Raw genomic sequence first — 26,159 nt, forward strand, 5'->3', positions numbered from 1 at the left:
GCCTAATAATCCACATAATCCTGCCTCAAAGTGGATCCTACCAAAGGGTCACCATCTATGACACCTTAGTCCTTTATGCTGTCCTCAATCTTACTCCAATCTCCTTTGCATATCTCATGATGCGTCACATGCTTGACTGTGTAAAAAGTGATAAAAATATCTCACTCCCATATAGAATATTTTTAACCTGCGTTTTTGAGTATTTTTCTGTTGATATAAGCAATGAACTCGAGAAAAACAAAATTTCATCATTTAAGGGTGGTGGTGCAGTGAAGCAAACAAAAGGAAAAAGCTCTAAGGCCACTAAGGATCATGTCATGGAAGAAACTGAAGATGAAAGCCTCCCTCCTCATTCGGTTGCAAGTACTTTCAGCTCACACAAATACCTGATTAATGAAATTGTTAAAGATGTACTTCAAGAATTTGTTAACATGACTAAACAAATGGTAAATTCTAGCCAACAATCTCGGAGACTTGCACTTCAAAATAAGAAATCATTGCAAAAGTATCAAAATAGATTTGAAGTACTTTTAAAGTACCTTGATTCGTTGGATGAGGATCAAGTATTGTCTAAGCAAGAGGAAGAAAACTTGGGAACTGAGGATGAGTACTCTGATGCTTAGTATATATCTCCTGCTGCTTCTGGAAGTTTATTATTTAGTTGTTATTTCTTATTTCTGAACTCTCTTTCAATGGCACACTATTTTGCTGTTTTCTGAAAACTATTTTGGATACTGTCTATTTTGGGACAACTGTAATAAAACTAGACTATTAACTATGTTATTAACATGTTTGCTCAGTTTGTTATTCGGGTTTGCTTGTTAGACTTATCTTTATGCAGGTTCATCCCTCCTTGATAACAAAAGGGAGAGAAAGAAAAATAAAATAAAAATGGCCGCCTCTGTTCAAAAAGGTTGTCTCTATTTTGAACTTGTGATAAAATTGTTTGGAACTTGAGAATTGATTGATGAAGCTGCTAATTTGATTTGTTTGATTTGTTCTTGTATTTTAAATCTACAGCTTGATACTTATTGATATATTTGGATTAGCTCTGATTTATGCTTATTTCAACGCTGGTTGATGATAGTTTGGATAAAAGTCTTGTAAATCATTGAATGTTTGACATATTTTATGTGAATAGCTTGTTGGTATCAGGTTATAAAATGCAAACATTCAGGGGGGAGCTTGAAGATCAAAGGAAAGGGGGAGCTTCATGACAAAGAAAACATCAAAGGGAAGTCTCTAAAACTTCTTTCATTTCCTTTCAATTCAATTTAATAATGTTTGTCATCAAGAAAAAATTTTTTGAGTTTAGTAAACTAAACTATGATTAAGATGATGACTAAACATTATTAGGTTATTGTTAAATTGTTTGTTTGACATATTTTGCTTAGTGTGCAGAAAAGTGATTTGATCAAATTGGCCCAAGAAGAATAAAATGGCCCATTAAGCATGAAAAACAAGCTTACAAACACACGCACGCACACACACACTCTCTGGCCGAATACCAAGCTCAGCTTTATCAAACCATTTATTCCAAAATCCAAAGTTTGAACACCTGAACTATGAGAAAGGAAGAAAAACAAGTTAACCCAAACCAAGCCCAATTCGGTGATCCATAATCAAAACTCACACTTCACTAACTAGGTATTCAAAATTCAATTTAGTTGAATCCTTTCACTTCACATCCACCGAACCAAAACTCTCTCTTCTCTCTCTTCTCCTTCTTTCACATCACATCATACTCTACATCAAAGAGAAAGAAAAAAGAAAAATATCTAGAGTTAGGGCAAAAACAAGAACAAAGCTAGCTTCTATTTTTCAAGCAAGAAGAGAAAGTAAAAGGGCTACAAACAGAGGATGATCTCAACCTACAAAGGATCACAAAAAGGTGAATTCCTTAGTTGTGCTTCACCAAGAAATCGTGAAGAAATCCTCGGAGTCCCAAGAACTGTTCAAGAAACTATGTCCCAAGCACTGTTCAAGAAACTATGAAGATAGTGAAGTCAAAGGTGTTCAGTGGTTCATCAACGGCCAAGAAACAAACTTGGGGCCAAAGCAAAGATCAACAGCCCAGATTCAAGATTCTTGAAGAAAAAGGTTGAGAGAGAAATGTATGGTCGCATGTTACTGCTTCTATTCTTTCTTACCTCTAAGAATGCCGCTGATGATTCTGAATGTTGGAGAAGAAGACAAACCAAGTGCTGATGATGGTTCAAACCATGGAAGTTTCACTCCTCTATAATATGGGTGAACGGCCAAGGATTGAGTAAGAGAGAAAGAGCACTAGTTTCGATCCTCATAGCTCCTTGAGTTGTTCATGTTCTTCTCTTTCTTGGTTTTTATTTTATAATTTTTTTTTCTCAATTTAGTCTGTCTGAGTTTCATTGGTAAAATACAAACATGGTGAAGTTTATAAGACAAAACCAATGAGTGAAAAAAGGCAGTGAGCTAGACTTGGAGAAAAAGCCTAAGTTATTTCAGAAATCCTTTGTAAGTGTTTCTATTGTGTCATGATCCTGAGTGAATTCCCTTGCAAGTTGGGTTAGCACTTTGCAGTTAAATTTTAGGGTAAGTCCTAGTCAAGTTCAGGTTGAGTTAGAATCTAGACATGTCCCAAATAGGATTGGAGTAGATCATAGGAAGAATTGGTGTTTGTAATCTGATGAAAAGATAGTGAAATTCCATCATTGTTGTGATGGAGACTGGATGTAGGCTACATTGCACTGGATAACCGAATCAGGATACATATGTGTGTCATTCTCTACTCTCTTCTTTATTACTGGTTCTGCAACATAGGAGACAAAAATAAAGTATCTCCTGATTTCTCTACTAAGCAACGTTTCACCATAACAATTCTTACAAGCAACTCTGTTCTGGCTCCTATCGTGTAAGGAGACAAAATCAAATTATCTCCTGTATTCTCTCTACAGAAAGCATAATTACTAGCAAAGTTAAAAGAAGGCCAAAATTCAACCCCCTTCTCTTAACCACTAATAACCATCAATCTTGAATTCTCCTTACAGGGATAAAGCTAGACTGGTGAATAACTGTTCTCTCATTGAGGTGCAACTTGACCCTTTCCACCAAAATCTTGGTAATCACTTTATAGCTTACCTTGCATAGAGCTATAGGTCTGAATTGCTTGATAAGTTCAAGGCTATTGAGTTTTAGAACCAGAGCTATGAGTAAACCAATAAGACTAGGGTCCCTCCAACAGTTCCTTATAAACTCGCCAACTTTCCCTTTCATCAGCTCTCAGTTGTTCTTGTAGATGAAGGTTGGGAAACCATCTCTTTCAGGTGCTTTGAAGGATCCTATGTTGTTGATCGCATTCTTTATGTCCAAATCTGCAGGTATAGCTATTAGGGCCTGCAATCCGAAACACTAAAATCAGTACTGTTTATATGTAAACTTTCTATAGGTATAATACTTACATGCTCTTGGTAGAGATTTTGGAAGTGGTCAATGATGTGTGTCTTTAGCTTTTCCTCATCTTCAATCCAGTTTCCGTCTTCATTTATCAGTTTTCAGATTTTATTTTTTCCTCTTCGAATAATAGTCTTAGTGTGATAGTATCTGGTGTTCCTATCTCCTTCAGCTATCCACTTCTATCTTGATTTTTGCATCCAGAAAGTATCTTCTTTGTCAAGGATATCATTCAGTTCCTTGTTGAGGTTATGTTCAAGCTCTTCCAAGAAAAGGTTGTTACCCTAAGAGTAGTTTCTTTGAATGCCGACAATTCTATTTAGAATTCTACGCTTTGCTTGAAAAATGTTGCCAAATGTGTCTTTATTCCACTTTAGAAGATCCACCTTAAGGGTGTTAAAAAGAGTTTAGCAGAAAAATTTTCTTTTTTCAGCTTGCCTTAACACAATCTGTAAAGTCCGAGTGAAGGACTCACATAGTCTCAAATCTAAAAGGCCTATCTTAATAGCTACTGTTCACTTTGTAATTCTTGATTAGGAGAGGGTGGTGATTTGAATTAATCTTTTGGAAGAATTTCTATAACTAACTTTTGTTTTTGTTATTTTTTATAGTTATGGCCTGACAAGCAAGTATTTTTTTTTTGGTCAGGAACAAGCAAGTTTAGTTTGACTTGTAAGTTGTAAGTGAGGCCCAATATGTGAGTTACAGATTACTTTAGCAGCACTACTATTTTTTCGAAACTTTTTTTCCTCCCTCTCTCTTTTTTTCCTTTTTTTTTAAACATAAGACCATCCAATTTTTTTATTTTATGATATTGAAAAAACTCAGAATTCTTTTATTTTTTGAATAAAAAATATAGTATTTACACAAATATGCAAAATTTGAACAATTTACCATTATACACGTTATTAGGAATATATATATTAAAAATTAATTATTACATCAGTTACTCGTATAAAATATAGTTAGAATAATACAAAATAAAGATTAAAAGTATATGAAGGAAATTTGGCTGGAATATTTCGCGAAATATGTTACACTACTTTCTTATCATATTGTCATGTATTCAAATACCATGAATAACCTCAATATATAACAGTAATATCGTACAAAAGATTCATTAATGCTGTAGCAACAAAATCTTAGTTTAAAAATGTTATTTATACACAAAAATTAGTCACTAAAATTAGCTATCAATATATTTATATATAAATATATGTACGGTTTAATTTATTTTCAATGTGTATCTATATTTTAACATGTATTTTATACTGGTGGCTGATTTTGGTAGTTGATTTTAATATACATGTAACATAACTCTTCTTAGTTTCATACCACAAGCACCCAAAAACCTTCAATGTCCAATGCCTTCCCCGGGTTCATTCCAATATGCTGTTCCAGGGTTGCCTCCTATTAAAACAAGAAGAAAAATAGGAGAAGTAGATCCTAAAAGAACTAATTTGTGTTCTCCAATCTTACTAAAAGATGAACTTGAATAAATTTTCTTTGAGAGGTTTTAACGAATAATTGTCAATAAATGCCCAATATATTTATCATTAGACAATCTTTTTATTTTATTTTAGTCCCTTTTTTCTACTTGCCTGGCTGGCCGTGGCGAACTTAAATCATTTCAATAATTATTTAAAAAAAACATGATTATAAATAAACATTTCTAGTTTGTTTTAGCCATATACTCTACCAAACTAGACATGTATTTCAGCTTTGAAATAGAAGCAATAATTGTGTCTCATAATAGCTTTGCAACAAAATTGGCGGAGACAGGGGCAGTTGAATGAATAGAAGTTACGTGTATGAGTTAGTTGATAAAATTAGTGGTCATTTGTTACGTTTCAAGCAACCCAATTGAGAATCCATTTCACTATATATACAAATGCTGCAACACACATTGTTCTCCACACCCTTCGATCTTCTCAACTTTGATAACTACTTCATAAATTAGCTCTCCAATATCATGGGATTTCATCTCTTTCCCATTATTACATTTCTCATGGTAAGCTTAGGCATATAATTATTATTAGTACCTATCAATATATAATTAATAAATTAAGTTAATATTAATATGACTGTGTGAAATTTTGTTTTACTTTGAACCTTTTAGGTATTATAAACCACTAACCCATTATTCAAAGTCTATTTTAATCTGAAATTGCCTTTGCTATTATTATGGAAAATTGAGAATGAAGTTCTATTTCCAAATGCAGGCTTCACTAGTGGCAACTAATAATGCTGAATTGTCTCCTCAAATTTATTGGAAGTCCTTGCTCCCAGAAACTCCAATGCCAAAGGCAATCACCAGTCTGCTACACCCTACAGGTCATATTGTACTTCAGAATTCGGATGGTGCCTTGTTCATTTTTCTTATGCTGAATATCATCATTTTTAATTGCTAATTTTAAATCTTTATCAACAAAATCGTCATCAATTAATTGGGAATGACAGATAAAAAGATTAAAAAAAAACAACACTACTTTACTATATTACTTCATTTTCTTTTCCTAGAAGTTTATATCTTAAAATGTCATTGTAGTACATTAGTTACATAGGCTGAGATTTTGAGATGAAAACATGAAATGCTACAGCCTCTAGTAGGCAACTCGTATTATACAACAATTTGTCCCATTAGATAAGTTAAAATCATTTTATATAACATAAATTCAACAAGTCCAGAAAATAATTCAAATTGTTAATCATTGAGTTCAAGTTGCCTTTTGTTAAAAATATCAGGTTACTATTTTAGTGATGTAACATAGGTATAAATATCGAGTACCAAAATTTCTGCAAATAAATATCTTAGCAAAAATATCTAACCACATATAAGACTTGAAAAACAATAAGTTAATAATTAAAAATTAAATTATTATCTAATGATTCTAACACGAAAAAAATCCGCAATTAAGCTTAAAAAAAATACTTGAGCTGACATTGACCAAATTTGAAAGGTTTGCTGAATGAGAAATTCACCTCAGTGGATTACGAAGGAGATGGCACCGACGTCAACGTTGGCGGAGGAAACGGAGGAGTCTCCGTGGGAGCTGGGAAAAGAGGAAAGCCAGTACACGTCGGCGTAGGGTACTCTCCATTTGACTATGTATATGCAGCTACGGAGACACAGTTACATCACGATCCCAACGTCGCGCTTTTCTTCTTAGAAGAGACCTTGCGTCATGGATCACAGATCAACCTGCACTTCACCAAACCTTCCAATCTACCATCCTTCATTCCTCGCCGACTCGCAGATTCCATTCCCTTCGCGTCAACCAAGGCGAAGGAAATATTCAAGAAACTATCCATCAAACCAGATTCGGACGATGCCAAAAGCATGCTAAATACAATAGTCAGTTGCGAAAAGCCTGCGATCTCTGGAGAGGAAAAGCAATGCGTGAATTCTTTGGAGTCTATGGTTGATTTCTGCACTTCCAAGATTGGGAAAAATGTTGCGGCGGTTTCTACCGAAGTGAGCAAAGAAAGCGTTTTGCAAAAGTATACGGTTACCAAAGGAGTGAAGAAACTGGGAGAAAAGGAGGGAGTTGTGTGTCATTTACAGAATTACCCTTACGCGGTATTTTATTGTCATAAAACAGAGACCATTGAAACTTATTATGTGCCTTTGGAGGGTGCTGATGGGAGCAGAGTTAAAGCAATAGCGGTGTGCCATACTAACACATTGGGATGGAACCCAAAGCACTTGGCCTTCCAAGTTCTGAAAGTTGAGCCTGGAACTCTTCCAATTTGTCACTTTCTTCCTGAGGACCATGTTGTTTGGGTTCCAAAGTAAAAAGAAACTCATGGATACTATTTGTGAAGTCGCTTAATAACTACTTGGTTTCATAATTAAACTGAAAGAACTGTTCTACTTCTAATTCCTTTCTTTTCTTAGTTTGTTGAACACTTCACTTTCTCTGTACATTGCAAAATCAATGTCTAGGTACAGAGAAAAAGAAATGGACGATTAATTAAGAATGAGTGCTCCGGTTCATTTTACTGTTTTATTGATTCTGTATTTGCTTATGATGAATTGTGATGTAATATATATATATATATATCGAAGACTTTTCATTCGCATGAATATCTTGTATTTTGATTTGGGATTGCAGTGGTTGTATAGTATACACTATCTTTTTTTAGGCAAAAATGTTAAAAATATATATCACGTTAAAGAGTAAACTAGCAAATTAAATTCTATAAAGATCCACTGCCTATTTTAGTTAATGCGACCAAAGTGCATCAGGCAGCAGCACGAGTCTTCGGAAAAAGTTATAACAAACATGAAAATTTGAATGAAAGTCAACACATGATTTCTAAATTCTTCCATGACGTTTGTGCTCTTTGTTAGATGATGGATTGCTTAATTGGCTGATCGGTTATCAGAGTTAATCCTGTCAATTGATTTTCACTTGACATTATGCTGGATGAGAGTTTTACCAGTTTGTTGAGATGAAACTGTAGCCATTTTTTCTTGTAAGGATACAACAGGGGAGTGACCACATTGTCAATTTCTTTCTTACAAAGAGCGTTCTATTATGTACAGATTTCTACAAAATTTTTTGTTTTTCCCATCCTATACATGAAAAATTATTTAATGAATAATTGCAGCATCGCCACTTGTGATGCATCGGAACCCGTTTGCTATCTTCGAAGTGAGAAATATGAAATCTTGCCAGTATTTCTCGCTCTTAATCTGCAACATAGAAGTAAAACCTCATCAGAATTAACAAGCCTTTTGTTTGGCTGCCATGGTCGGGTGATGATTCCCCCCTCCATTCCAGACCTCCCTGAAAATTTAACAATGAAAGTGCCGCTCAATATAATTGAATACTTCTGACATCATGGACTATTCAGTGATGTGATTTTCGGCATTATCTTGAATTTATCTGTCCGGTGCAAATGCCTCCAAAGATCCCCATGTTCTCCCAACTTGGACTTTCGCACGAAGAGGAACTGCACCAGCACACGGATAATCGTAAAGAATGACTTTGATTTTCACAATATGATAACAGAAACTTTCGTCTACCCAAGTAAAGAAGAGAAAAGCATAAACACATACCAAGAAGTGAGACTGCATTCTCCATGCTTGTCTTTAACAGCGCGGCAGCTTCCCTTATCACCGAAGGATCAACTTCCAGCACTAACTCATCATGCACCTAGTTGTAAATCAATAAAGATTGAAATAAGCAAACACAATGGGGTAAAACAACAACAACAACAACAACAACAACAATAATAATAATAATAATAAACCTGTAATGAAATTCGGCAACGATCTCTGAGCATGTGAAACTCGGTTGCCATAGAAGAACTAGAATCCGAACTATCAACACCGTCGACAATCACGGAGTAAATTCTTAGCATTGCAATCTTGATTATGTCTGCAGCAGATCCCTTGAGGAACAGGGAAAAAATATTAACACAGATCATCGAGCTCTGAAAAAAACATAATCCGACTCCGGATCCAGGATTGAAAATTTAAACTATACCTGACAAATGGAATTCACAGCTTGCCTTTGAGCTTTTGATTTTTCTGTACTGTTGCCAAACTTTATTTTAGACAAAAATCGTTTTCTTCCCTTAAGAGTCTCAACATATCTGGATAGTGCATGAAGAAGCAAACCACAAAGTTATAGCCCAACAGTAACAGGCTTAGAAAGAATGCAGTTTATCCTATGTTTTTTTTCCTGATGAAAAATAAAGCTAGCTATACGATAAAATACTAGCATAAATATGCTTAGTTTGCTCTATGGTTAGATACAGAAATCAGTAAATCATTTAAAATAATTAAATTGTTTCTATTTTCTAATACCTAAAACTATAATTTATGTCTACAAAGAAAAACAAATAAAAGTGTGGTTAGATAAGACACCATTTCATGAGACTACAATTTTTGGAAAACAATGTCATCTGTTATCAGAGTTTATATGATCAAGGATTAAGAATTCAATGTTAATCCCTATTCTTCCATATAAAACTAGAATTCCACCTCTAGGTATGATGGAGTAAAGTACTATTCACACTTTAACCCTAAAAGGCAGTATACTAAAGCATATTAAGGGAGGCTTTGGTAAAACTTGTACTTTCAAAAGTTGCTCATCTTTCTTGGCTTTTCAAATATAGCTAACTAAAAGTTCTTAGATAAAACAAAATTAGTGGCTTTCATTCAATAAGCATGAGTTAAAACAATAGTATTTAGTGAACTTACTTTTAAATTAAAATAACTTTAATAGACATAAATGTAATAAATAGTAAGAATAAATCTGGATATTCATTAATATATAAGATTATATTAGATTTTTAACTTTTAAAAGCACAAGCTATCTTTAAAATATATATTTTTTTTGGAAAGCACAAGCACATTTCTAATAAACTTTACCAGACCACCCTAAATATAAAACTATTCATGAACATTCACAAAACATCTTAACCTTTCAGAAATTAATCGCAAGCATAATCAATAATTGTTTGAACCAATTGGTGTCCTAAGCTTATTGCTTACCTCATCTTAGTCATTATAGCATTGCAGAAGGGATATGTCATTTAGGATATACAAAAGTGGGAAAAAGTCTCCTCACCCTTTGAGACGACAAGATGAAACAACTTCATTGAGCCAAGAAGAAACACCAGGAAAAGAGCTTTTGAAATAACTAATCTTTTCTGCAGCTTCATCAGAAGTGCAATCAAGGTGATCAGCAAGGCTATTGGCACCCATTCCATAAAGAATTCCATAAACCATCTTTTTAGTCTGATCTCTCTCATTGGAGCTGACAGAATCCTCTGCACACCCAATCCACCTTGCCGCTATCATTGTAAAGGCATCACCATCAGGCTTACTGAGAAGCTCAATGAGAGAAGAGTCTTTAGAGAAGTGTGCCATCACCCTCAATTCTATTTGAGAATAGTCTGCTGTTAACAGTAACCAGTTGTCCTGCAACAAACAAAATAAACAAATAAGAACGCAACATAATCGCACAAGTATATCACACAAATACACTTTCCTAAACTTTAAAATGTTCCAAATAAGGTTTGTTGAAGAATAGCAGACTGCAAGGGAACATTGGGAGTTTTGGAAGGTGTACAACATCGAAACACATTTTAATTTTTAACGATGCTGGTTGGCATGACAGAGATTGGGGAAACCATTCTACACTAATAGCAAACTCATAAGAACTGGGCACAGCATAGAAAGAAAAACTACACTTGTCTTGAAATTTACTAACTAATCTTGCATTCAATAAAGACCCAGGTCCTATCACACACACATACACAACAACGACAACAACAAAGCCTTATCCCAATAGGCACACACAGATACACAAAACGCAAATAAAACATAACCCAAGGTAAAGTTAAAGACCTGAGTAGGAATAAAGAAATCACGAGCATTAATGCTGTAATGATTTTCATCAGCATCTCCTTCGCTTTTATCCTCTTCCATTTTGAAGTCTACTGTATGTTCAACACACTGCATCGTTCATAAAGACAGTCCATAATATTAAATATAGCAAACAACAAAGGGAAAAAAAGAAGAGGAAACTTGCAGATTAAGATCATATACCTGAAGATTAGGTTCCTCCATTGAAAGTCGACCAGTTGCTGTAGATGTCTGAAGCCAATGGCCATGTAATGTATACTTCTGTGTGCTTACCGATAGCCTAGCTAGAGAACAAATTGATCCAAGTGTAGTGTTCAAGAGCTTTGCCATTGTTCGATGCTCTTTAATGATTGGAACAATGGGATGTACATGCCTGAAAAATAATCATATTTTCTAGAATAATGTGCAAATATGAAATACAAAGAAATTTTAAATCAAAATACAGATATATTGGGAAATATATTTACAACATTTTTGTACACCTTAAAGTGTACACATTTATTTATTTGAGATAGTGGCTATAGTGCATTTATTGTCCAAAATTGGAAGGTGTACCGTGTACCAAAAAGATTGTGCAAATAACACTTATATATTTAGCCTCCTACATATAATAAAAAATTCTGGTCTCTACAGCATGGTAAATGTAATAGGGTATACTATAAATCAAATAACATACAAATCAAATAATCAACTCATGGAAATAATATGGGAGGTTCATCATAATATTCCTAAAACTGAGATTAGAAATGTTCAAACTCAATGGAATATCACAGCCCCTTCGGAACCCACTTTGTCACCTTTTATTAACCCTCTTGCCTCTGCTCTAAAAATCAGCAGACCAAGAGTATCTACTACTAGGTGAACAAAAAGGGGGATAGGCAATCACCATGTCTCAGGTCCCTTTCACCACAAAACTATCACTTTGGCTAGCCATTGACAATCTCTTGTAAGACATCCAGAAATGCCTTTCTGTTGCAGAACTTTATCCAAGAAGCTCCAGCTAACCTTGTCAGAAGCTTTCTCAAAGTCTAACTTAAAAAGAATACATTCTTTTGGTCTTCTCCTCATCATCCACCACCGAATTAAAATCAACATGCTAGCCAAGCACTTTGGTTGTCCAAAATAGCATCTCCAAGCATTTCACTCAAGTGGGTGGAAAACCTTTCTAATGAAATGATCTTGTACATGCTGGTTAAGAGGCTAACAGGTCGATAGTCCTTGACTCTAATCAACCTATCCTTCTTAGGAATGAAGGTGACAAAAGTGGAATTCATGCTCTTCCTAATATTTCCATTCCTGTGAAATTCCTCAAACACCTCAAAAGATCATGCTTGATAACAATCCAACACGCTTGGAAAAAACAGAGAGTGAAACCATCAAGTCCAAGTGCCTTATCCTTATCCATGCTCCAAACAGCCTGTTTAATTTTCTCTAGATCAAAAGGTCTCTCTAGATCATAAAAAACCATGTTTGCTTCTGGAGCTTTTCTTCTTTCTATTTAGGTGCTCTTCTATTTCACTTTCTTCATAAATTACTAGTTTGAGTGTTTGAGGATGATGATGAATGCAGAAACATGGTGGGTGGTACGAACAAGAATGAAGAAGGTAATGAAAAATCAATGACTTTTCATGGAATATTTTATTTAATTCAAGTGTTGGTAACAATACCCTGCGGGTACTCAATTGAATTGTTTTTATTTAAGGTAGGAACCTGAATACAAATTTAAAACTACAGCAATTTATTTGAAATTTCAGTAAAAATATAAGGGCCTTAAGAAAAATCAAGTTAAAGATTGACATATTTTCTTTACTTATGCATTACATCTGATCACACCGTGTCTACTTTAAAAGATAGACTCCCTAAACGTTCATCTTTCATAAGATTTTTTAAAAAAATAAAAGAAAATACCCCTCCTTAATTTTCATCCAGACACATGGAGAATTCTCCAGACACAACATTTATTTTCAATGATAAAAGCAAATGCTACCAACATATCAACATAACCAAATCACCTAAATGGATCAAACTTGTCTTCTACATACCAAACCTACTATAAATATGTTTGTGCGGTATAACATCCTTCCATCCCACTTAAGTCAAACCATCAAAATCTGAAACATTTTAAAGATTTTCATGCATTATTTCTCTTGATCTTTCTCATCTCTAGTTATTTAATATTTAGATACAGTCCGCCCGATAGTACTTAGCTTATACGTCCTTTTGTAAGGTTGAAAATCAAAAGAGGAAAGAAAATCATTAAATAAGAAACTGGAGGCATAGACATAAATTCGCAAACCCAAGGAAAGGTATTTGTTGCTCTTCTATTTATTTATTGAGTTTAATTTTAATGCACTGACAGTGTAAAGCATTTTACACAGTCGTGCAATCACATTTGTCCTTTTGGATAACAATTCATGCAGTCAATGTGAAAGGTAATTATTTTTACTGATATGGTGCTACGTAATTGGATGCACCTGTAAAATTACTTTACATTGACAATGCATCAAACTTAAATTCTTATTTATTATATAAACTACCTACTAAGTACTAACAAAAGCAACAGCAAAGCATTAGAAGTTATTGGAAGATTGCTTTTAATAACAATTAAAAGGAAAAAGAAAAACTTGCTGAATACCTTAATGCATCCAAGCATTGCTTGCCAGTACTTGCATGTTTTTTCCCCTTATTTCGGCCATCAGGAATAGGCAGCATCAAGTGTTCAAAGAGCACCTTTGCAATGTCTGCTGGCATATTCAATGAAAATGTAATCCCAGCCAGCTTATAAGCTTCCTTTTCAAGATACTTCAGCCTTTTCACCAACAATTTACGAGCCTGAATGCATCTCTCCAAGTCGACACCAATTCCCCATAGCTCCATGTCAGCAAGAACATTTACCTAAAGCAGCATCCATGTAGCATTACTCAGTGCATGTAAACATATAAAACAACTGAGAACATAAAACCATAAAAACAAACATCAAGGTAACTTGGTATAATTGTTCATAGTCTTAGTTTATAATTGTGACAGTACATATTATTTATAATATTTATATTGAGAAAATTTATGGGGAAAAAATAAAGTAAGCCAATTCTAAATAACATCCTTCTTATCACTGCATTCAATGTTTGTAAAAGCATCTTGCTGCCAAACTTCAAATAATCAAAATGGCCTGAAAATAACATACCTTTATACATTCCAAATAAAAGCTAATATCAACTATTTCATCACCTTTTTTACTTTTATGGCTTTTATTTAAGCTTTCAAGCAAATTAAAAACGAGATTAATTCATGGTTTAGTATTTAGCAGCTAAATCACCTTATATGATACACTGCAAGGATATGCAAGTCTAATGCTAATCTTTCTATGATATTTCACCAAATATAAGGAGAAAGTCCATCAGAGTCAGCATGTAGAACCACACAAAAATGTTAACTATACAATTAAGAAATTAAAATATTTAAGTCATTTAGTGAATTTCATATACAGTTAATCTCAGACTTCAATGGAATAGATTGGTTAACATGTTGATAATTGTTCATAAGTTCATTGCATAGTTAGCATTTCCAGAAAACCCAAATTGGAATAAATTTACTACACCGTTGACAGAACAACACCAATAAATGAACATTTGAGTTATACAAATATCCAAAATCAACAAGCTATATAAAATCTTTTGTCTTGCTTGCTGAAGGAATTCATATTTTCAATATCAATATATATAACCAAAAACAAAATTTCCAACATGAGAAAGGACCAAGATGTCTTTACATGAGAGTTTTACATGTCTATGCATATGTCAAAGAAAGGTCCTAACCCCTAAATGAATCCAGCACTTGTTCGATATAGTTTACAATTTTTTTGATGCATCAAATGTGCAATGCATGAATTTATAATTTATTGTAATGCATACATCCTACAATAAACAAGTTGCTAATTTTAGTGTCAACACACATCAGAATAAAAACACACTTCATTAAGTAATAAAGTTAATGAAGTCTAGAGAAGTGTTGGCTAGTTAGAACAGTAAAGCCAGCTAGGATAGGACAGCTATAAGTTAATTACAGTTTCCATATCTAACTTAAGTATGAAAGCACTATTCTGCCCTTTGGACTAGCTTATGCAGAATCCTATCCCACATTGTATATAAACACAGATCAGTGCTAAGCTCAATCATAATACAGAGTACACATTTCTGAACTTTCTCTCTTCTCTTTGAATTCTCTCGTATCTCAAACTGTATTATTAAAATTAAAAAAATTACTTAAAATCTTACCAAAGGGATTTCTATTCTCATAAGCACTTCAACAAGTTCTTCAGAAACAAGTAATTTCCAAAGAACAGAACATAATGCTCTTGTTTGAGCAACCCGTCGGCAGCAACCATTATGTGCAGCTCTTCGCATCTGATTCTTCCACCTGCCACTCTGATTAGCAGCTGCAGCATCCTCAGAGGATAACCTCTTCTTTACCTCCTAAAACATCAACATAAATACTTAACTCTAAACGACCTAATATCTCCTACAATAACACAAAACATAGTCACATATGTACAAGTATCCATGCAATTCGAATATTTACATTACCTTCTCCAGGTTTGGATTTGAGCTCCTCTCTTCATCGGGCCACAGTATCCAAGTCACAATACACATGTCAATTACATCTTTAATGAGGACACGTGGTAGCAATACATATGAACTATCTACAATTTCAAAGTCTTCATTATTTCCGAGATTGTAAGAGCAACCAAACCTCTGAAGTGAAACTGCAGGCTTTTTTAAAACCTGAATTTGAATCTTCAAATTCCAAGTGAACTTTTTGACATCTCTTTTTCCTAATATTTTACTAATCCTGCTCCATCTATCCTTGGCAATCTCCAAATCATGCTTAGAATTAGAAGATGAAACTTTCAGCTTGTGACTGCATGCACTCAAGGATAAACTGTCATCGCTTTTACCCGTAGACAACAAAATATCCCTGGGAAGGTTAATGTAGTATACAGGAGAGCATTCCCAACAGATGGCTATGCCATGTATTTCAAAAGGAGCAGGAGAGTGCAGTTCCAATCGTTTGATATAGTGGATATCAAAGTAGAACTCTGGCAAAGTTTCCCATAGATCCAGAAATGAATCAATCCCACCAGGACTACTACCTGCATTAATGGGACCTCTCTGGGTGGAACTTTCCATATTTCCACTTGCTAAAATTCTACTATGATGTTGGTCCTCTGAACCACGAGCTAGGCACCCATCATGTATGACGGTGGTATCAGTTGGATTCTGTAACTGATCAGAGAGGGTGGGCAGATCTCCATTCTTGGTAGGGTCAAAAGTAGCATTGGGCTCATTCCTTATAGATCCAATAACTGGAGCTTCAGAATTTTCAGTAGACAAATTAAATGGAACCTCACTGATTGGTTTTCCTTTCAGATAAACTAGAGCATCATTTTCAGAATCTTGTCTCTGTCTTGCTAAATCAACTTCATTAGAACTATCATTGTGGACTGCATCAACAAAACTATGACTAGTGTGAGCTGTGTCACTTCCAGAGTTACTTCCAGCTTCTTTCTTGGTAGAATCAGAAGCAGCAGTAAATATGGGAGGAGCAAACTGTGGGACATCATATCCAAGTGACTTATATGCTGAGAAAGCAGCAACCCTTGCCTCATCAGCTTTATCAAGAACAATCTTTCGAGCACCATTCTTGATCTTCTTCGCCACACCAAATTGTAAACTCCGTTTCGCAGAACCTTCCAAAATAAACAAAATTAAATCTCGTTGTCAAAATAGAGTCTAGATTGTCTCCACAGACATCAAAGATTTATGGAATGAATTGAAGCAATAAATTAAAGTCAAGTAGAAACTATAACAAGAATTGAAGATAAACTCAAAGAAATAAAAAGTATAGCGCAGTGCTAACAGACTCAATTGAAAATGTCATCAAGAAATATCGACAAACAAGAGGTCCATATAAGATGTTAATCCAATTATTTTAATGCCATTTTAACCATATGTGATTTTTCATGTAATAAAGCACCAAAAAGGTTATCTCAATCTTTTAAACATAAAAACAAATAAATAAATTCACTAATAAAAATTTTTGAAGATGACCTTCTGTTGCCCATGATGAAGATTCAAAAAGCGCCTTAACTATTTCTGGTACCGAAGCTTCAGCAATTGCAAGAGGTGTTCGTAAACCTGCTTTATAGAGTGCTCTAGCTCGAGAACCCTACAAATTGAATGGTAAACAAGGCAAAGCAATGAGCTCTATCACAAGCCTATACTAAGAACAAGACATAAACTATTTGATGGAGTATGCCAGAGTGATAGCATTCGACTGCACCTACTTTAACATAGGGAATGGCAGTAAGCTCTACAATCTCTGCTCTGACTCCAAATGACACACGATTCTGAAATTTAGCAACTAAGCCTTCAAGATCATGCCAGCCAAGCCTCTCACAGAATGCAGAAACCATAGATGCAAACCTTCCAGCATTCTCTTGCAAGGCTTGAACCATTCCTCTGGCAACTTTATATGCTTCACAAACCTCACCCACAGGAGTTTCCTTTAAAAAAGCACATTCATTCAAGGAATGATTTAATCACTAGAAAAATATTATAGATTAAATAAAGAGGAAAAGAAAGATATTGTTAAAGCAATTGTTAAAACAAAAGTTTAAATATTGTTAGAACTACAACAGTAAGCAGAACAAAATTTTATGACACTATCCTTTAAATATTGTTTACTTTCACTTAACAGCAATGCTTTGCTTTTTCCGTTACCCCTTGACTTCCTTTAGGATCTAATTTACTTTCATGGCTTCTCTTTGATCCTCTCCACTCTGTTACTTTCAGGAATTTTCCATAATTGGACATGCAAAAGGGTACTGTGTTAACACCTTGAGTTCTTGTTCTAACTGAGAAGGATTCCTTCTTACTTTTCTATCTTTTTTTCCTAATGGCATCCATCTTTGGAAAAACAAAGAAAAAAAATACATATAGTGATATTTTAATCCACACAACAGGAAAAAGCACCTGAACTAGCAGTGACAAAATAAGAGCTACATAGAATCGTCTACAGACACGAAGTGTTTGATCATCTGAGAGTGCAATTGCATCAGAGATCCCGAGTTGACTTCCTCGTTTATTGTTTATCCCTCTTGTACTGTCGCTTGACTTGTTATAAGAACGTATAGGTGCCCCATGTGCCATACGCATCAAGAATGGTTCTGTCACACCTACTCGATTACCAACTGACTGCAAAAAGTAAAATAAATAATGAAATAAAAATTAAAAAAATCAATGATAATCAACAGGTGTTACAAATATGCTAAAGCTTCCATAGAACAGTTATGTCAAAACTCAAAACTACAAACATAAAGTTACTCCAAATTGATCTCCCTTGACATTTAAAGACAATTCAAACAGTACACTTTGCACAGCATACTAGTACTAGAATAACACTGACATAGAGCTCTGACTTCCAATTTTACCATTTCATTGTTCATTTATATAGTTTGGACACTTTCCGTACTATAAATTTATTTCTTCTGCAAAGATAGGTTATATTGAATATCTGATGAAATCCAAGCAGCTCCAAAAGTCTTTCTGAAAAGCAACATGGGAAGTTACATCATGAACTATGTGATGGCTGTATTTTCTAGAAGAAACCAACCTGGTCAAGTGGAGACAATTTCACAAATCGCTCATAGTACAATTCCCAATCTGGCTCAACATCAACACTGATTGGAGTGACCAAGTAAACTAAGTGCAGGTCAGATGCGAGGACAAATCCTTCCCTAGCCCTTGAAAGGTCAGCGAGCACAATCTAAGATCAACCATACATAACAGGTTAATGCCAATGATAAACATAACTTTTAAAACTTCCCCAAATTATCCACCTAAATATTAAGCCATCCCCAGAATAAGAAGAACCAAAGAGAACAAACAGAACAGTGAAAATAAAAGTAAACAGAAACATTTACAAGTGATTCTTCTGGAGAGAGAGAGCTGCCAAATGATGCACGTCCAAGAGGTGTTGTACTGTAAAGTTTAGTGTCTTCATTCCATTCAAGAAACTTTCTTTGGCACAACCAGCGGAGGGATTCTTGTGCAGACTTTACCACATCTTGGAATGGTTTTGTGGAGTTCAAAAGAGTACATCTAACGTAGCGATGAACATCACTAGCTGTTTGAACTATTCCACCAGCCACAACTTCTAAGATTGCATGAGTCATTCCATTCACATCTTCAGATAAACAGGAATGTAATGGTGGACAGCTTTCATTAAGAAGCCCCATAACTCTTTTTACCTCTTCTGGTTTGCAGATAAGTACCTATGAAGATCAAAATCATTTGACACATTCAACTAATCAATTAAGTATAACAAAACAGTGCAATCAATGTAACATGAATATGCCCACATACATATAAATTATAATTAATTAAACTATAACATGCATGTGAAAAGCATAACCAAGTAGAGGCAAACAATATGCATATGGAATTATTGAATATGTTAAGTACAACAAGAGAAGAAATAAATAAAGATGATAATGAGTCAAAATACATAAAAGTACAATATATCAATCAGCCTAAAAACAAAACACAAACACTACCCATATAATAGTTGAAAGTGTAACAGAAAAGGGCATACACTTTCTCCTTTTGTATCAATTCCAGTACGACCGGCACGACCGGCCATCTGTTTGTACCTCGTCCCATCTATAAAATCACGACCAATTCTAGGCTGGCGGAAAATAACCCTCCTAGCTGGCAGATTAACCCCAGCCGCTAAGGTTGATGTGGCAGTTAAAACACGTAAAAGTCCTTTTCGGTAACAGGTTTCAATTATCTCTCTTTCCTCAACCTGAGAACAGTGAAAATGGTCTAGGACTTGAGAAATAGGTGAAATATTCTGCCACAAATTCATTCTATATACCATACGTAAAGTTCAGGTCAAATGAGGAATTCTACTAAATTGAGTTTGCACTAACAATGTTAGCAGAAGCTATAAACAAAGAAGAAATAAAAGAATTACCGTGAGGCCAGCATGGTGAAATGCAACACCCGAAGGAAGGGTTTCCTCTAATATGGGATCCAACCCAGCAGGACACTTTCTCAACGAGTCAATAGCAGAAGTAATATCAGCAAACTCACAGTCATTCTCCTGAATATTAGCAATAAAGCTTTTAAGGAACTTTCCAACATGCCTTGCTGTCGATTCACAACCCTTTCGACTAGAGCAAAATATTAAGACTGATTGTCCCTCTTGAACAACCTGAAAGCATATTAATTGTTGATAATTATTCAGGGTTCACTACAGAGTGTATACATTGCAGTTAAGACTCTAAAGTACCCACCTCATTACAAAGCTCAACAACATGATCTGGATCTTTACCACCAAGATCAGCTGCCTTTGAGATTGTTCTAGAAAGTTCCATACTCTTGTCATATATGGAATTACCAACTTTTATATATTCTTCTAAAGGAACTGGCCGGAACTCTGTCTGGTATAGTGCTGCCTTGAGGTAAAATTTGCAACAATCGAATTAAAAGATAATCACCAGAAGAAAAGGTGCTTATACTAATATGACAATGTTGAAAGCTTCATTTATCATTTTGGAAACCAAATTATCTAGCACAGTAATACTTGTACCTCAGATAGAGTCTACAAATTATGATTCAAAGAATTCCCTGAAGTTTCATATCGTCTTTTGAATTAAAAATCATGAACTGCAAGATAGATTCCTCTTAGGATTTGCCTTGCTGATGCTGAGTTTCTTCAATTTCATGTCAATGTTCATCAGCAGTGCATTTTGGTGGGGAAGAAAGTGAAAACCAATAAAATCCTAATTTCTATTTTTACTTTTCCATTTCAAACAAACCTAAAACCAGAGAACATTAGAAAATGGAATGGAAAATGTTTGCGCAGACCAAACATGCCCTAAATGAATTACTTCACAACCAGAATATTAATTTAGTGTGATATCAACATAGGAAGAAGATCGTCGTCAAAATGCTTAGGAAGATAATCCAGTGCAAATCCCCAGTTCACCACCCCCTGTTCCTCCCCCCAGCAGGGCAACAACTCCCTAATTCTCTATTTATTTCCACCTTTATTCATTATATCCATGCACTCTAGTATTGTCTAGGTTCCTAACACAGTCAGGTGGGATCAGAGTTTTCTGAAAGATAAATACCAATATGTATGTTATGCAGATCATGTCTGAACAGATTGAAGTCCAATAATTGCTACTTTTTGGACTTATTTTAGGTTATAAATGGAAAAAAAAATAATACATGCTATTCTTATGTTTGTTAATGAAGCATTTGTTATGTATGGAAATAAATAATGTTTGAAATACTCCATACTTGAAGCCAGTCAGCAACTGCTGCAACATTTGGCATTGTTGCACTCATTCCAACAATTTGCAGACCTTGAGCAGGATCAGACTTGTCGCTGCTTCCACCTGAACTTTCTCCTTCACTTGATTTTGAAATACCTTCTCCTGCCGCATAACGAAGTTTTGTCAGCATGAGTTCCAGAAGATAACCTCTATTTGCATCACCAACCTGTTAAAAGACATAAGCAACAAAACACTATGAGAACTGTCTAAGTGTACCATTTTGCATGTAATAGAATTCCCATCTCCTAAACGTGTAACTAAAAAGTTAATGAGTGACAATACCATATGCAACTCATCTATCACAATAATTCCCATCTCTGATAAACGGCCCTCTTCCAATAATCTATTGATTAAGGAGTTTGCCTTCTCTATCGTGCAAACAGCCACAGAAGTGTCTTTAGGAAGTGTTCCACCACCTTGGTTCCCAAAATAACTACGAACATATTTACCAAGTGGCTCAAGAAGACGTTCAAGGTGTTCTGCCTGTGAACCAAATTGACATCTAAGTGTAAATTTTGAGCTGTTGAAATATGGAAGTTCATAAGCACATCCACAACCTGAATCGTATTTTTAAAAATATAAATAAATGAAAAATTAAAAAATTAAACAGAAGAGAACAAAAAGTGCACCTTTTCAGCACAGATTGACACATACGGAAGAACAAGTATTGCCATTTTATCAGTAGATATCACCCTCCGCAGCATTAAAATCTCAGCAACGATACTCTTACCAGCACTGTTGGCAACAAGAGAATCATTTCATACATGTTTTCCTCGAAAGGAAGACATATAAAGGTAAAATGAGAAGGATATAGAGAAAACAAAACAAACAAATCAAATTTATAAAGGAAAATATAGATAGACAGGAATTTCAATAGTGTAAAAGATGATAAATAACATGATGCAGGTATAGAAGAAACGATATAGATCTTGAGCAATGATATACACAGAAGTATAAAATAATATATTGATTCAGTTAGACATTCAACACAAGAAAAGTAATATAATATGAAATAGAACATTTATTGATTAAATATGCTTCTTTTTCCAGATGCAAAACAAATGCAAACACGTTCCTCAAATTCGTGACCCTTGGCACATTATCATTAAACCCTTTACATAAATGAATAGGGCATAAATATAACAGGGTGCTGTAAGATCCCACATTGAGGAAGTGCAACTATGTTAATTCTGCATGGTTGTATATCCTAGTTATGGCTGATTAAGTAACTACTTGGGTATTTCCCCTTATTGAGCCTGTGTGCTCGCACAAGTACGTACACACAAACAAGCACTCACTATAGATACTTTTGCATGCTCTCTGTCCTGATATCATTGTTTTTCAATACTATCCAAATTATCTGTTCCTTCCAGACACGTTTTACATAAATATCCAGTTGCATAAGAGAGTACCTTGTAGAAGCACAATATACAAGATTTCTTCTCTGAAGGACACCATCCACCCGAAGACAGTCAACCTAATAGATAGAAAGTTCCAATAAACTTATATATGCCAGAACAAAAGGTTTTTGAAGTAAATAATTTTTAAGATCAGATCATAATGTTAAACACAGCCATATTTCAAGAAGTTCTCATATCCAACTAAATTTACACAGTTTTTACACCTGGTTAATCACATAAATATATATACCAAATTATGTTTATTTCACAGATAACAAGTACCAAGTATTTTCCCCTGGTACCAAAAAAGAGGCACGACTAGTTACAAATTTGAACATTATTAATTCCTATCAAAAGAAAACATCCATTAACCACATATATCATAAATTATGTCACAATAATAACCAAACAATATGACTAACGTGAAATTTGCACATCGTTAGAGCAGCTTAGACAGGGTGGATAGAGCAAGCTTAGAAAGGGTGGATACTTTTGGTGTAAAATCAGAACCCACTAAACACTAAGCCAACAACTTGAACAAAAGTTAAGATACATTAATAGAAAGAAAGAAATGGGAAAAAAAAGTAAAACAAATAGCAGCCAGTACCCAGTAGTGCAATACATTTGGATAGAAGAGCATAAAATCAGTTTTATAGAAAAAATAATGTGTAGCAAATTGTTATAATACTTAAGGAGCAACTTCATATAAAAGGCAACTAACCTGCCATTCATAAAGCTTTGAGATTCCTTTCTTTCTATATATACTGCATATTTCAGGTGGAAGCCAGCTGTTTAGCTCTAAATGATTCTTAAACGACAGACTACTCGACGGAGTACAAGCTTCATCAGATTTATGTGTATTAACTGCCATCGCAACCTCATTGAGGGGTGAATTAAATGTCATACTAATATTATCCTGACTTGAAAAATTCATTCTTTTGCATACTGCATCTACTAAAGGCTTCTCCTTCCCTTCATCAATCTTTTGATATCTATGATCTGTTACAGAACCACACTCATACTGTCTACCACCCTCACAAGTAACATTAGTCAGATTACCAACACCACGATCTTGCAGGGTACTTTCACCCAAAATATTATCCTCAAATGAAAAATCAAAATGCTTCACAGGAAGAACAGAGACTTCTTTCTTGGAATCTTTGGTGTGCATCCCCGCTTCTCCCTTCCAAAATCTGCTTTTGCATTGATCCATTACTTCCCTCAGCTTTCCATCATGACTTTGTAAATTAGATGAATTCTCCATTTCATGTTGCTCATCCACCACATTAATCTTGTGCATAACAATAGAAGAATCATTAGTCACAGGAACACACAAACCATCAGCAACTTGAATCGCTTCATTCCAAAAAGCTGAGCCGGGTGAAAAACTTGAGCTTCCACGTTTTGACTTTGGAGTCTCCTTGACACATGCTTTGACAATAGAGATGTTTTCACTACCAAAATGTGGCTCACTAGTGGGGTCCTCACACTTCTCCGCCAAACTAATATTTTTATCTACTAATGTAAGAGAACAATGTCTGGTATGAGCATCTTCTTTCATTTCCGATGACAAACGAATCTGGTCTACTCCACTGCAAGCAGCATAGTTCAAATTATATAAGAAGCAGGAATTGATAGTTTAAAATAAATAAATAAAATAGAGGTAGTAGAAAAACCTACAACAACAAAACCCATGCTTGCACATATCCACAGCAAAGTGCAAACAGATGACCCTACCAATCATGACAGAGCCAACATGATCTAATTGGTCAAAATTATAAAGGAATGTACCTGCAATACAAGGACAGAAACTCTGCCGCAAATCGTTTGGCATCCGCGTTTGGCACACCCATTCCCATACCACTCCATCCTTTTTCCTGGCCAGGGTCTCCAACCACCATGGAACTCACCTTCGATGATTCATCCATTAGTCCTGAAGGCAAAGCTTGTGCCAGCTCATTCCCATGGGCCGACAAAACAGGCAGCTTACTGTGCTCATAATCAATACAACTACTAACATCTAAAGCTAAATTTCTCTTAACCGAATGCTGCCTAACCAAAGACTCGCCAACCGGGGTGGCCACATTGGACAGCCTGGCAGCATGGCAATCATCTTGTGAAGAAACCAAGTAACTGTCCAAAGTTCCTTTGGCACTAGGAGACCCATCAACTCCATGATGCTTTGCACCTTTCTCAGATCTCCCAGGCATAGAAGCAGGCGACACCGCAGCCGCTTTCCTTTTCTTCGAAGGATAAAACTGTATCATGCAAAAACTCAGTCACCAATACCAGTGAGAAACAGAACAATCCATAGATTCTCTAAATTCAAACCAAACCAAAAAAAAAAAAAGCAATAACCATCGTAAGTCATGCTCAAGAAACAAACTAGGCATAAGGGAAACAAAAACTGTTTTCGCTAATTACCAAAGGAAAATGAGAGATTTTCGGTGATATGCAAGAAACAAAACAAATCAGATTCTAGTAGTTATTTTTCGTTCTTTTCAGAGTGAAATGTGAAGAAAGAACAAAAATGAGTATGAACGGCGTTGTTAAGGGTTGGGAGTGAAATTTGGGGAGGACCTGATCAATGCGATTGCGAGGAGAACCAGAATCCATGGTAGAAGAGGAGGACTTTCACGGTTTCCAGAACTCAAGATCCTTCTTCTTGTTCCTCGTCTACTTCAGTGTGCCCTAATCGCGAGAACCATGAAAGGTTGGAGTCCTTTTCATGGCGGAGTGCCTGCCTGAAATGGCAGTGGCGAAGCGGAGTGTGGAAATGGAAGTGGCGCTGATAACTTCAAATTGAAATTGAAATTGAAATTTTTAGGAACTGTGGTGACCCATGAAAACTCGAACATTTTTGTGTTTTATTTCTCCATAATTTAAAAAGCTTTTCTTTTTTGGACGGGGGTTGAAAAGCTTGAATTTATTGAGTTTACACAAATAATTCTCTCTTTTTTGGTTTGTACCAAGGTATCCATTGGGCCAAAAGCCCAATCCCAATGAGCCCAGCCCAACTACAATGAGCCCAGTCCAATCACAGTCTCACAAGTGACAAGTTGGGTTGTTCAGAAGAGTTCTGACAATGTGGCGCGTTGTAGTGGCATGTATAGTAATGGCAAATATGTTTGTTTCCTAAAGAGCTACACCAATTCTTATTTGAGTTAATAGTCAAAATCGTCTCTAAAAAATACTCGATTTTCATTTTGGTTCTTGAAAGATAAAATTAATCAAATTCGTCCTCTAAAAATACACAATTTAATCACGTTAGTCCTTCTATCAGTTGGATGATAACGTGCCACGTAGCACATGATGACGTGGTAGGCTGATGCCACGTGTCACAAGATGATTGCTTGACGTGTCAGATCAGTGACACGTGCACGCCACGTGTCAGTGTCACGTGTCACTTGACATGTAAAAAAGTTATTTATAATCAAAATAGTCCTTAAAAGTTCAGATGTAAGTCATTTTCATATCTAAAATTTTAAAAATTAATCAAATTAGTCCTTATATAATTTTTTATTTTTTTTATAATATTAAA

The 26,159-nt window shown here is 35.1% G+C and overlaps 2 protein-coding genes across 5 annotated transcripts; one reads left to right on the plus strand and one right to left on the minus strand.

Moving 5' to 3' along the window:
- Nucleotides 1-5,307: 5,307 nt before the first annotated feature.
- LOC107495176 (BURP domain protein RD22) lies at nt 5,308-7,516 on the plus strand. 2 transcript variants are annotated; one of them, XM_052262697.1, is made up of 3 exons: nt 5,308-5,440; nt 5,652-5,763; nt 6,417-7,516. In XM_052262697.1, the coding sequence occupies exons 1-3, from the start codon at nt 5,402-5,404 to the stop codon at nt 7,223-7,225; spliced, it is 960 nt and encodes a 319-aa protein (XP_052118657.1). In that variant the 5' UTR covers nt 5,308-5,401; the 3' UTR covers nt 7,226-7,516. The 2 variants fall into 2 exon arrangements, with proteins under 2 accessions (XP_052118657.1, XP_015971760.1); XM_016116274.3 differs by having other exon boundaries at nt 5,309-5,440; nt 6,390-7,516.
- Nucleotides 7,517-7,820: 304 nt separating this feature from the next.
- Nucleotides 7,821-25,447, minus strand: LOC107495178 (helicase and polymerase-containing protein TEBICHI). 3 transcript variants are annotated; one of them, XM_016116275.3, is made up of 25 exons: nt 25,199-25,447; nt 24,410-24,876; nt 23,340-24,210; nt 22,631-22,695; nt 21,848-21,953; nt 21,501-21,701; nt 21,184-21,384; nt 20,172-20,333; nt 19,850-20,089; nt 19,466-19,678; nt 18,795-19,145; nt 18,485-18,637; nt 17,845-18,066; nt 17,157-17,375; nt 16,921-17,038; nt 15,397-16,559; nt 15,088-15,285; nt 13,449-13,708; nt 10,997-11,186; nt 10,796-10,903; nt 10,014-10,366; nt 8,925-9,033; nt 8,689-8,829; nt 8,495-8,591; nt 7,821-8,388 (listed from the first exon to the last, which is right to left on the minus strand). In XM_016116275.3, the coding sequence occupies exons 1-25, from the start codon at nt 25,232-25,234 to the stop codon at nt 8,318-8,320; spliced, it is 6,315 nt and encodes a 2,104-aa protein (XP_015971761.1). In that variant the 5' UTR covers nt 25,235-25,447; the 3' UTR covers nt 7,821-8,317. The 3 variants fall into 3 exon arrangements, 2 of the variants coding, with proteins under 2 accessions (XP_015971761.1, XP_052119169.1); XM_052263209.1 differs by lacking the exons at nt 7,821-8,388; nt 8,495-8,591 and having other exon boundaries at nt 8,691-8,816; XR_002364338.2 differs by lacking the exons at nt 7,821-8,388; nt 8,495-8,591; nt 8,689-8,829 and having other exon boundaries at nt 8,932-9,033; nt 9,938-10,366.
- Nucleotides 25,448-26,159: the final 712 nt, after the last annotated feature.

This window comes from Arachis duranensis, chromosome 6 (assembly GCF_000817695.3).
Source record: "Arachis duranensis cultivar V14167 chromosome 6, aradu.V14167.gnm2.J7QH, whole genome shotgun sequence".
In the NCBI taxonomy this organism is placed as follows: Eukaryota; Viridiplantae; Streptophyta; class Magnoliopsida; order Fabales; family Fabaceae; genus Arachis; species Arachis duranensis.